We start from the raw sequence: 12550 nt of genomic DNA on the forward strand, positions 1-12550 counted from the left end.
TTTATCCTGTAATCTCGTATAGATCTGAGGGAATGCATTTAGGTTTTATTAGTTAAATGTTTTACCTTTATTCTACTAAACCCCAAAAAGATATGTGGGGTGGGGGGGGGGGCAATTTATTAAGACCTAATCTAAGAAAGTTGGAGCAAGATATGTCTAATTTAAGAGAAAATATAATATTTACGCCTGCTAGCAGGTGGCATAGATTTGCGCCATTATTTTCGTCAGTTTTTTGGCGTAAATTGTAGTAAATAAATGGCTTACGTGACCCCGCCCCTTTTCCTATGGCTCACCCATTTTTAAACATTTTGAAAGAGGTGTAAAAATAGAAAAGCCGCTACAGGTTTGTGCCCAAAAAATGTTTTTGCACAAATTGTGACTTTTTGATGCCATAACACAGGTGTAGAGGGCTTCATAAATTTCCCCTATTATATCTAGGAAATAGAAGGTATTCTTGTTTCGTTCTTTTTATCCAAGAACCAGACCATGGGCCGCCATCCCACTTGATTATAGGCCTTCACTAAGGAGTGAACATATATTAACCAGCAAGAAAGCTATAGCACTCATCCCTGTAGTTACGTTATAAAATACGTATCACCTAATCTCACTTTAAATGTATGTAAGTTATAGGAAATCTATATCATACATGCTGTTATATATTACACATATACACACACTTTTTTAGGGAGGGGTGAACATATCTTAGCACAAGGATACCTACTGCTGGGGCCCTGTATCTAAGTCTATCATGTGGGATACTGTCTGCTGGGGCCATGTATCTAAGCCTATCATGTATGATACGGTCTGCTGGGGCCATGTATCTAAGCCTATCATATATGATACGGTCTGCTGAGACAATGCATCCAATTCTATCCAGCGGTGTAGCTATAGGAGCCTTAGTCTTAGCATATACAGGGCCGTCCTTAGGATAGATGGCTAACTTTGCGAAATTACCTTTTCGGCGCCCCACCCCATCATAAAAAAAAATATAATACCCCCCACAGTATAATGCCCTATATAGTGCCCCACACAGTATAATGCCCCTTTAGTGCCCCCATACAATATTAATATTTAATAATATAATATAACCCCTTCAATGACACTGTATTTTGTCCTCTAATTGTGCCCACACAGTATTATGCCCCCTAAGTGCCACACACAGTATATTGCCCCCTGTACTACCCCTACACAGTATAATGTCCGCTTAGTGGCCCCCACACAGTATTAAGCCCCCCTCCCCTTGTTGCCATACACCCCCCCTTGCAGATAATGCCCCCCTGTTGATTGTGCCATACATCCTCCCTGTAGAAAGCGCCATACATCCCCCCCACACCTCCCCCTTGTAGATCGTGCCCCCAAACACACAGCATTTTTTTGTAAGGAAAAAAAAAAAGCAGATTTTTGAATTGACAGCGTTGTTTGCCCTTTTTTTTTTTTTTGCGTTTTTTTTAAGCCGTTGAAGCTAATGCAAAAGACAATTTCAATTGGAGCACAGAGGTCGAAACCACTTGAAGAACATCAGCCCCCACTCACAGTAAAATGACCAGAAGCCCCCCACTCTCACTAAAATGCCCATCAGCACACCACTCACAGATTCCCCCTGTAGGTAGCGCCACACAGCCCCCTCGTAGGTAGCGCCACACAGCCCCATCGTAGGTAGCGCCACACAGCCACCTCGTAGGTAGCGCCACACAGCCACCTCGTAGGCAGCGCCACACAGCCACCTCGTAGGCAGCGCCACACAGCCCCCTCGTAGGCAGCGCCACACAGCCCCCTCGTAGGCAGCACCACACAGCCCCCTCGTAGGCAGCGCCACACAGCCCCCTCGTAGGTAGCGCCACACAGCCCCCTTGTAGGTAGCGCCACACAGCCCCCTTGTACATAGCGCCTCCCTTCCTGTAGATACCGCAACTGTAGCTCCCTGAAGGAGCGGAATCCCTCTGTGGCGGAGGATTCCGCTCCTGGAGTGATCCGCTTGATGTCTCTGTCCATATATGACATCAGGGACAACTCCTGAAGCGGAATCACCATCCACAGGAATAACAACGCTGTGACCGGGGATTCCACTCCAGGAGAGGCCCCTGACGTCTCTGTCCATTTGTGATTGGTAGTGCCACACAACCAGGGGGCTGTGGGCTGGTAGTGCCACACAGCCCACAGCCCCCTGGTAGGTAGTGCCACACAGCCCACGGCCCCCTTGTAGGTGGTGCAAGGACTACAAAATGACCCTGATAGCTGGTGGGCAATAGACATTCAAAAAAGGACAACTGTGCAGGAGCACACAAAATACCCAGCTTTCTGAGCTATCAAATAAATGTGTGGAAATAAACTAAGATATAACTTTTATTTAGTCTGAGTAAAGGATTAATCCTTTTAGCTAAATTAAATAAAAGTTATATCTTAGTTTATTTCCATACTTTTTTTTGATACCCGGGAAAACTGGGTATTGTGTGTGCTCCTGCACAGTTGTCCTTTTTTGTAGGTAGTGCCACACAGCCCACAGCCCCCCTGTAGATAGCAACCCCCCCTTCCAGCATAGATAGCGCCACTGTAGCTCCCAGAAGGAGCAGAATCCCTGTGTGGTTGGGGATTCCGCTCCTGGAGCGCTGCTTGATGCCTCTGTCCATATATGGACAGTGACATCCGGGAAAACTCCTGAAGCGGAATCCCCGGTCACAGCGTTGCAGACGCTATGACCGTCTATTCCACTCCAGGAGAAGCTCCTGTCGTCTGTGTCCATGACATCATTGGCTTCTCCTGGAGCGGAATCCCCGGTCAACGCTGTGACCAGGGATTCTGCTTCAGGAGTTTCCCCTGATGTCACTGTCCATATATGGACAGAAACATCAAGCAGCGCTCCAGGAGCGGAATCCCCAGCCACATGGGGATTCCGCTCCTTCAGGGAGCTACAGTGGCGCTAGTAGATAGCAGAGCAGGGAGATACCTCCCTGCTCTGCTATAGTACCGTCGCTACCGCTATAGCAGACGCATCAGCTGCTAGCGGCGCAACTGCCATCATACCCGGTGTCACCGCTAGCAGCCGCTATGGCTGCTACACCGGTAGCGACGGCCACTAAGTGAAGAAGCGCCTGGGTGGAAAGGCAACTGTAGTTAGTGTGTGTATCCCCGCTGGTAGTTGCAACGGCGCGGAGATACACACACACACACACGTTGGCGCCCCTCTCGCAGTGTGGCGGCTGGCGCCCTGTGCGACCGCACTGGTCGAACATATCTAAGGCCGGCCATGGGTACAGATATATTACTGTGAGCCTCAATTTTGGAAAGGAGGGGATTATTACGTGTCGGGAATGTTTTAAAAAAAATCCTAGATCCAAGAGTAATTTAGAGAAAGCAAAACTTGTGAGAAATGAGAATAGAATGTCATAAATATGCAAATCAAATTAATTAATGCTAATTGCTTAAGAACGGCAATAAATCCTTGCAGTTGGAATGTGATGACATCATTAGGATTTAAGAATAATTATAATAATTATGGAAGTCTCCTGAGGGTGAATAAGTAATTAACACATTTCCCTCTGTTTACTGCGGGTAAAAATGTTAGAAGCCTGAAAATAAAACCATAAAATAAATACGTAGTTTATCTAAGAAGAAGTATCTGTAAAGGTTACCCATGTTGTTCATACAGATAAAACTGCTCACATCACGTTTCTGCCCTACATCCAATATAAAAGCCGGTATACAAAAATGAAAAATAAAAATACATACAGACATACAGTAACGTCCCGACATGGGCAGTTGTATGCCAACAGTGTATTCTATCGGCAGGTTTACATACCGTTTTATTCAGGTACTGAATTGAGTTGGTGACCACACTATTTGATTCCACGGAAAAAAAAATGTAACATACTTTACAGTACTGTACTTTATCTACACATAAGATAGGTGTCAGTTAAACCCCATTTGGTGCACAGCTATCCCCCCAACCTCCCCATAAATATGCACACTGTTTGGCTGACCGCACATACACTATATGGAGAAAAGTAATGGGACACACCTCTTAATCATTGAATTCAGGTGTTTCATTCAGTCCCATTGCCAGAGGTGTATAAAATCCAGCACTAGCCATGCAGTCGCCTTTATAAACATTTGTGATAGAATGGGTCCTTCTAAAGAGGTGACTGAATTTCAGCCTGGTCCTGTAATAGGACGCCACCGCTGCAACAAGTCAGCTTGTGAAAATTCTTCCCTGCTAGATATTCCACGATCAACTGTGAGTGATATTATTGTAAAGTGGAAACGTTTATCAATCACAGCCACAAAGTGGAGACCACATAAAGTTACAGAGTGAGGTCACCGAGTGTTGAGGCGCAATGTGCAATGCCCTAATAACTCAATAACTGCAGAACTCCAAACCTCCACTGGTATTATCAGCACAAAAACTGTATGCCGGGAGTTTCATGGCACTGGGTCCGAGCAGCCGCATGCCAGCCTTACATCCCCATGCCCAATGCCAAGTGTCGGATGGAGTGGTGTACAGCCACCGCCACTGGACTCAGTGGAAATGTGTTCCCTGGAGTGATGAATCACGCTTCTCTATCTGGCAGTCTGATGGACGGGTCGGGGTTTGGTGAATGCCAGGAGAACGTTACCTGCCTGACTGCATTGTGCCAACTGTAAAGTTTGGTGGAGGAGGATGTTTTTCAGGGGTTGGCCTGGGCTCCTTAGTTTCCGTGAACGGTAACGTTAACACTTCAGCACACCAAGACATTTTGAACAATTGTAGCTTCCGACTTTATTCGAACAGTTTGGGGTTCGGACCTTTCCTGTTCCAGGATGACTGTGCCCCAGTATACAAAGAAAGGTCCATAAAGACATGGTTGGGGGAGTTTGGTGTGAAAGAACTGGCACAGAGCCCTGAACTCAACCCCATCCAACACCTTTGGGATAAACTAAAACGGAAATTGTGAGCCCAGCCGTCTCCTCCAATATCAGTGTCTGACCTCACAAATGATCTTCTGGATAAATGGGCAAAAACTCCCACAGACACTCCGTGCGAACCGACTGAAACAGCGCACCAGCTGTCAAAAGGATGAATGTAACCAGAAAAGCACCACGTGCTTTTCTGTTTCCAAACATCCAAATGGAGTGTCTTTGAGATGAGCGAACCCGGACAATCGAACCGAACTTCGCCGGGTTCGGCCGAACTCATTTTGGCCGAACCCGGCAAAAAAATTTCCCATACGCGACGTCAGGAGATAGTCACTGTCCAGGGTGCTGAAAGAGTTAAACTGTTTCAGCACCATGGACAGTGACTACCGATCCCAATAAACATGAACCTGTAAAAAAAAAACGAAGTTCTGACTTACCGATAACTCCCGGCTTCTTCCTCCAGTCTGACCTCCCGGGATGACAATTCAGTCCAAGTGACCGATCCAGCCAATCACAGGCCAAGCACAGGCTGCAGCGGTCACATGGACTGCCGCGTCATCCAGGGAGGTGGGGCCCAATGTCAAGAGAGGCGCGTCACCAAGGCAACGGCCGGGAAGTTCTCGGTAAGTACGAACTTTTTCTTTTTTTTTAACAGGTTTCTCGATATTGTGATCGCCATTCACTGTCGAGGGTGCTGAAAGAGTTACTGCTGATCAGTTAGCTCTTTCAGCACCTTGGACAGTGACGGGCGTCGACTAGCCTCATCTCTATGATGGCGGCTGCGCGAAAATCACGCAGCCGCGCATCATACACGGATGACACACGCAGCTGTCAAATGGTTTTTGCGCGCACAAAATGCAGCGTTGTTTGCGCGCGCAAAAACGCAACGTTCATCTGAATCTGCCCTTAAGCTGGGTTCCCACAGTGCAGATTTTCTGCAGATTTTGCATGCGTGTGTTTTTTTTTTTTGCCAAAACCAGAATTGGATCTAGGGGGGCAGACCTATTAAGCCTTACTTTTTATATTTCTTCTGTTTATGTTTCGTTCCTGGTTTTGGCTTAAAAAAAACCTCATGCAAATCTGCAATAAATCTTCCCTGTGGGAACCCAACCTTAATCTTCAGAACCTATCTTCTGATAGATTTCCAGATTCCCAATTGTGCAGATCAAAAAGCCCAACAGTATATGGTGACCTCAAGCAAGGCATTCCCCTCGATCTGATGAACGTGGCAACATTTTTATTTTGGTCATTAAATGGCAGACAGTTATTTGGTCAAACTCATTTTTAAACTACAAACACACGGATAATCATGCGACAAGTTGAGAGAACACGAACAGGATTAAAAAACAGAACTTGAATTTCATGGGCCCGAATGCAAAATCTGTAACAGGGCCCCCACCGACCACGTGTCATTTATTATACTGGCATATTCTTGTAGAAGAGGGGCCTTTGGGCCGCCTTAGGTGAGAGGGCTTGAGTGCGACTGCCGCCTCTGCACCCCATATATCTACACCCCTGTTTGAGAATCCATGTACTCAGGGAAATTTTAGTTCCCACCATCTGAAAAAGCTTGGCTTCATGGCAAAAGTAATCACTATGATTGGAGGTATGTCTGTAAGGAGTCGTATACCTTAGTTACAGCCTTCCATTAAAGGGGTTGTCCACCTTCAGCAAATTAATGTTATTTTTTGTATAATTAGAAGTTATACAATTTTCCAATATACTTTGTGCATTGATTTCTTATGGTTTTCAAGATCTCTGCTTGTTGTTATTCAGTTGGAACATTCATTGTTTACTTCCAGTGGATAAAATTCTGTGCATAGTCATGTGATAGACACATAGGTGCACAGCTCGTTACATGGTCATGTGATGGACGCACCGGTGCATGGCTCGTTACAGTATGTGTAAGGCTGGGTTCACACGACCATGTTACGTCCGTAATGTACGGAACGTATTTCGGCCGGAAGACCCGGACCGAACACACTGCAGGGAGCCGGGCTCCTAGCATCATAGTGATGTACAATGCTAGGAGTCCCTGCCTCGCTGCAGGACAACTGTCCCGTACAGTAATCATGATTACAGTACGGGACAGTAGTTCCACGCAGAGGCAGGGACTCCTAGCATCGTACATAACTATGATGCTAGGAGCCCGACTCCCTGCACTTTGTTCGGTCCGGGTCTTCCGGCCGAAATACGTTCCATACATTACGGACGTAACATGGTCGTGTGAACCCAGCCTAACAGAGCTGTCTTCTGACGATCCAAGCACCTGTGTGCAGACAACATGACCCTGTAACGAGCCGTGCAGCTGTGTGTCCATCACATGACCCTGTAACGAGCCGTGCACCTGTTTGTACACAACATGTCCATGGATAGAATTGTATCTTCTAGAAGTGAACACTGATTGTTCATACTGAACAGCAAGCAGAGTTCTTGAAAGTCATAAAAAATTAATACAGCAAGTATATTGGAAAATTGTAAAAAATATTAATCATACAAAAAAATAACATTCATTTTTAAAACCAGAAAAACCCTTTAAAACATTCCCCCAATACTATAATCTCCATATAGGTCATATCCTGGAATGACTAGTCAGTTTACCTTTCATTGACATGGAAATGTTACTAGGGTGTCTCTGTTTTTCTTGGCTAAACAAGTTGGTAGCCAAATGATCTGAAACCAGAAACCCACAAAGTATTGTATTCAATGTGTTTTCCCACAATAGCCGTAATCATTGTGCTCTGAAACACCCACGTGAACCAAGTTTGTGATATAGACCTGCAGTATCCGCAAAATTACAGGAGTTTATTTTAGAGGCAATTAGATAAGAAAACATTGGATACAAACATAAAAGTACATTAATAATGAATTGGTCAGAAAATAATTTGTCCCTTTAAAGCAAATCCAATTCTCAATTTTTCCTTTGTCATATACGGGTCTATGTTACTTTTCTAACTCAATAGGACAATATGGCAGCAGCTGCCTCGCTTCCAACCCCATATAACACTATTTCCAAGTAGCAGAGGAGTAACTTGAATCTCTGGGGCCCCAATTCAAAAATCTGTAACAGGGCCCCTACCTACCATGTGCCATTTTTAATACTGGTGTCTACATAGGTGGCAGAGAGGTCTTTTAGCCCCCTCAGGTATCAGGGCCCAGATTGAATTGCTGCCTCGGCACCCCCTATAGCTATTTCCAAGTAGCATACGGATATACCCAAGATATAGTAGTAAGAGTTTAGAACCATTTAGGCTCAGTTCACACTTGCGTTAGATCTTTCTTAATTGTTGCAGGCCGAACAGTCAGGCTATGTTCACACACTTACTAAACAACGTCTGAAAATACAGTTTAAGGGAAACCAGCTCCTTTTTACGGCCGTTTTTGGGGCTGTTTTTCTATAAGGTCAGTGAAATACGGCTCCAAAAACGGCTCAAGAAGTGCCATGCACTTCTTTTTCAGGGCGTCTTTTTACGCGCCGTTTTTTTAAAAACGAGGCGTAAAAAAAACACCTCGTCGGAACAGAACGCCGTATTTCCCATTGAAATCAATGGGCAGATGTTTGTAGGCGCTCTGCTTTTTCGAAAGGTTTTTCGGGACGTTTACAGCCCGAAAAATAGCTGAAAACACTACGTGTGAACATACCCTTACTGTGGCTGCATTAGGACAAGTATATTCCCCATTTACTCAGCATTTAAAAAAAACCTGTCATGACTTGTTGCTCCTGTGCCACCAGTTTGTCTACAATGTTGGGTCAAGTGTTGTTCACGTCACATGACTGCGGCAGCCAATCACAGTTTTGCGGTGTGTACACAACGCATTTTTTCTGTAGACACAGTTGTAAGACAAACAGTTCCAACAATCGCAGTAAAAAAAGCTTAAGATGTGACTCTCAATCACGTGTGAACCGCAGAAAATTTGCCATCCATACTTCAATTGATCTCTAGGGGGAAAAAAAGTCACAGGGGGTAAAAAAATAAATAAAAATGGCCCGAATAGGGAAGAATTAAAGGTGCATCACAATTACAGCGCCTCCACCATTTGCACATGACAAAGTCGCTGTGTATCCCCAAGGAACATAGGCTGGGCTCACACATACCTGAAAATGACGAAAATGATAGGGCATGCTGCAGGTTTGAACATCAGAATCGGCGCCGTTTTTTTTTTGCGCGGTGAGTGAATGGGGTTTGTTAAACTCCATGCAGTTACATTGTTGCAAAATTTCGGTGCAGATTCCACAAAAAGTTTGTGATATGTGAATCCACCGTAAGCCTGCAAGCCAAATATACGACCGCAAATCACAGATACACAAAACAAGGACCGCCCAATAAAGGTATCACGCATGATAGACTTAGATACAGGGTCCAGCAATAGTATCACTTATGACAGGCTGAGATAAAGGTGCCTCAGCAGCCAGCATCGCACATGATGGGCTTAGATACAGGGCCCAGCAGAGAGTATCGCACATGATGGGCTTAGATACAGGAAGCCATCTGGTTGTATAGAAACCTGTCATGTGGGATACTATTGCTTGACTGTATCTAATCCTATCCAGTAGTGAAGCTATATGTAATACAATTTTTTTAATTTTTTTAGGGGGGGCGGGCGTATGTTTTAAGACCTTGGCAACACTCCTGGCTGCCAGTGCTGCATCGATGGGTCACTTAAGAGACCCGTTGGCCATGAAGTTAGGGGGAGCCCTAAGAAAAACTTTTGCACTGGGACCATGAGCTTTTAGCTACGACCCTGGCTGTATTGTATATAACTTCCACTGACCAGCTGAAATGACAACAGCAAAGAATGAGATAAGTCTTGTCTGGTAGTAGCTTTCTGTAAATCAGCACCAAAATAGCTCACAGCAATACGGACAGCCTGGTGACAGGCGAGGAAACATTTATCATCATCCGTGTCACAAAAGCAGCAAAACATCAATAATTTAAAGCATACAACACGACAATATGTCACACGTAATCTTAAAAGGTGAAGGTGTGCCCTAAATGCTGGCACTTGTATTGTTTATATTAATTTATGCCACTTTTAGGGTATGTGCACACACACTAATTACGTCCGTAATTGACGGACGTATTTCGGCCGCAAGTACCGGACCGAACACAGTGCAGGGAGCCGGGCTCCTAGCATCATACTTATGTACGACGCTAGGAGTCCCTGCCTCTCTGCAGGACAACTGTCCCGTAGTGTAATCATGTTTTCAGTACGGGACAGTTGTCCTGCAGCGAGGCAGGGACTCCTAGCATCGTACATAACTATGATGCTAGGAGCCCGGCTCCCTGCACTGTGTTCGGTCCGGTACTTGCGGCCGAAATACGTCCGTCAATTACGGACGTAATTAGTGTGTGTGCACATACCCTTAGAGTCACCCATGGACCATTCTAAAAAAAATTTAAGGAAAAAAAGTAACTATAGTTTTTTTTAAAATTAAACGCCAAAAAGCACTGCACACAAATACCGCTACACCTCTCTGCCAACAGTTTTTATAAGAAAGGCTAAAATTTGGATGGTTATAAATATCTAAATCGCTGGGGGTCTGACCGCTGGCTATACCGGTCAGTTCTAGACAGTGAATGTGCACCACCACTCTATTTACTCAGGAGACTTGAACTTTTGTGTTTGCTGGAGGTCCCAGCTGTCGGACCCCCAATGATCAGATATTTAACCAATCCTGTGTATAGGTGATAAATGATGTTTATGTGAAAACCCCTTTAAGGGCGGCTTCACGTGCAGCGGTTTTAGGAAAAGTTCCTAATTTTTTGCCGCATTTTTCCTGGCGTTTTTTGTTGCAAAAAACTCTGAGGCCAGACGTTAGCTGGAAGTCAATGGGGACACAGATCGCACCACAAACATTGAGTTTTTTTAGATGCCGTTTTTCTCTGTTTTGTTTTACATTTTGGCACAGTGGCATTTTTGCTAAATTACAGCAAGGCTGGCTTTGACGTTTTTTGATCTCCATAGATTTTTGCCATTTTGCACCTTTTCTATATTTGCACAGCGCCTCCGCAACCTTTCAAAAAAGTAGGCTCATAGCTGGAATAGATTTGATTTTCTGGCGTACGGATGGCCACAGATGCTCCTTATTTATTAAGAGGCGTGCGCTTCTTACTCCGTATGAAACGCTAGTTTTAATAAATTGCCCCCATTCGGTTGGTCCACACATTCTTGGAGCAGGACATATTGCATGCACATTATAATTTTGCAACAAATTAGACCACAGACCCAAATCGAAACCATGCGAACGATTGCGACCATATGCTTTATAAATACAAGGCATTCCCGTGCCATTTTCAGCTCCATATCTAGTGCCGTAACAAATGAGCCCCATAGTGTCCATACACTTATATAGCAATCCTCAACAACGACAGGGACTCTTTTAGGCAACGCACCATTTCGTATAAGTAGCAATATTGATGTACACCCTCCAGTATGCCTCGAAAACCCAGAACACATGAACCCCAGACTGGCGTCTGCTTGGAAGAATTCCACGAGTCGTATCCTTAGGTTAGGGAAACTACCACATACTCTTACCATGGTGATACTCAGAAGTCCTAGAATATCAGCCGTTCCACTGCTCAGATCTCCGATTCCAACACTTATAGGACAATGTATCTTGTGTTTTCTTCAAAGCCCGTCTTGCGTTTATCTACCTCAGCATGTCAATTTCCTTGTTTCCCTTCCTTATCGGCATATCTATTTTATAAAGTGAAGAGCAGAAGAGCATTGAAAGTTGTCAAACTGGAATCCCAGGTTTAGCCCTGCCCCGCACACCTTGACTACACAGCTCCTTCCGCCCTGACTCACCTGAACATGTGAGACTGACACTGCTCCTTACTGGAAGCACCAACAATGGCGGCAAACATCTTCCTCCATTGTTAGAAATAAGGAAGTAAATACATCAGGAATAAGATCACTTTCATGTTCACCCATGTTCTTGCTCACTATTGCTTGTAGTGACAAATGGCTTGCTCATACCTGGAAGAAATACATTTCTGCTGTGTTTATCGACAGAATTAAAAAAAAATGTTTAATATATATACACACAGACACACAGGTAAAACGAATCATAGAAAAACTGATGGCTATAATCACTTTGATCTATCAAACTCCTGTATACATAGGCCAGGCCAAATGTCATGTTTGGGAATGTAGCAGTAAAGGGGATTTCTACTACGATCACATTGGGGTGGCTTCTATAAGGTTATGTTCACACGCTGAGTTTTCAGGTGTATTTTGGGGCGTAAACGCCTCGATATATGCCTGACAAAACGGTAGCTAAATGCCTACAAACATCTGCCCATTTAATTAAATGGGAAAAACTGCGTTCAGATGGCGCTTTTTTTTTTACATTGCGGTTTTAGAAAATGGCACGTAGAAAGAAGGAGCATGTCACTACTTGAGCCGTTTTTGGAGCTGTTTTTCATTGTGTCAATGGAAAAGCAGCTCCAAAAACGTCTAGAAAAACGCCTCAAAAAACGTTTTCAGCTTCGAAAACACCAGAAAATCAGAGGCTGTTTTCTCTGAAACAGCCGTTTCTGACTCAGCGTGTGAACACACCCTTAACTAGCACGGTATTTAAATAACAGGAGACCTACCTACCTACCTCTTGGCTTTAGGCTTATGTATTGCAAATAATGGTAGAAACCTGGCGATG

At 44.5% G+C, this 12550-nt stretch overlaps 1 protein-coding gene across 1 annotated transcript in view; it reads right to left on the reverse strand.

Annotated features, from left to right (window-relative positions):
* The window catches only part of TMPRSS4 (transmembrane serine protease 4), a 48828-nt gene extending 36968 nt beyond the window's left edge, over positions 1-11860 (reverse strand). Inside the window, exons 1-2 of the mRNA XM_075838936.1 lie at positions 11701-11860; positions 11428-11589 (exon numbers count right to left, since the gene is read on the reverse strand). Of these exons, the coding sequence (XP_075695051.1) occupies positions 11428-11430 (3 nt within the window). The 5' untranslated portion in view covers positions 11431-11589; positions 11701-11860. The remainder of the gene's footprint in view (positions 1-11427; positions 11590-11700) is intronic.
* Between the last annotated feature and the right edge of the window lie 690 nt (positions 11861-12550).

Source organism: Rhinoderma darwinii, chromosome 10, assembly GCF_050947455.1.
Source record: "Rhinoderma darwinii isolate aRhiDar2 chromosome 10, aRhiDar2.hap1, whole genome shotgun sequence".
In the NCBI taxonomy this organism is placed as follows: Eukaryota; Metazoa; Chordata; class Amphibia; order Anura; family Rhinodermatidae; genus Rhinoderma; species Rhinoderma darwinii.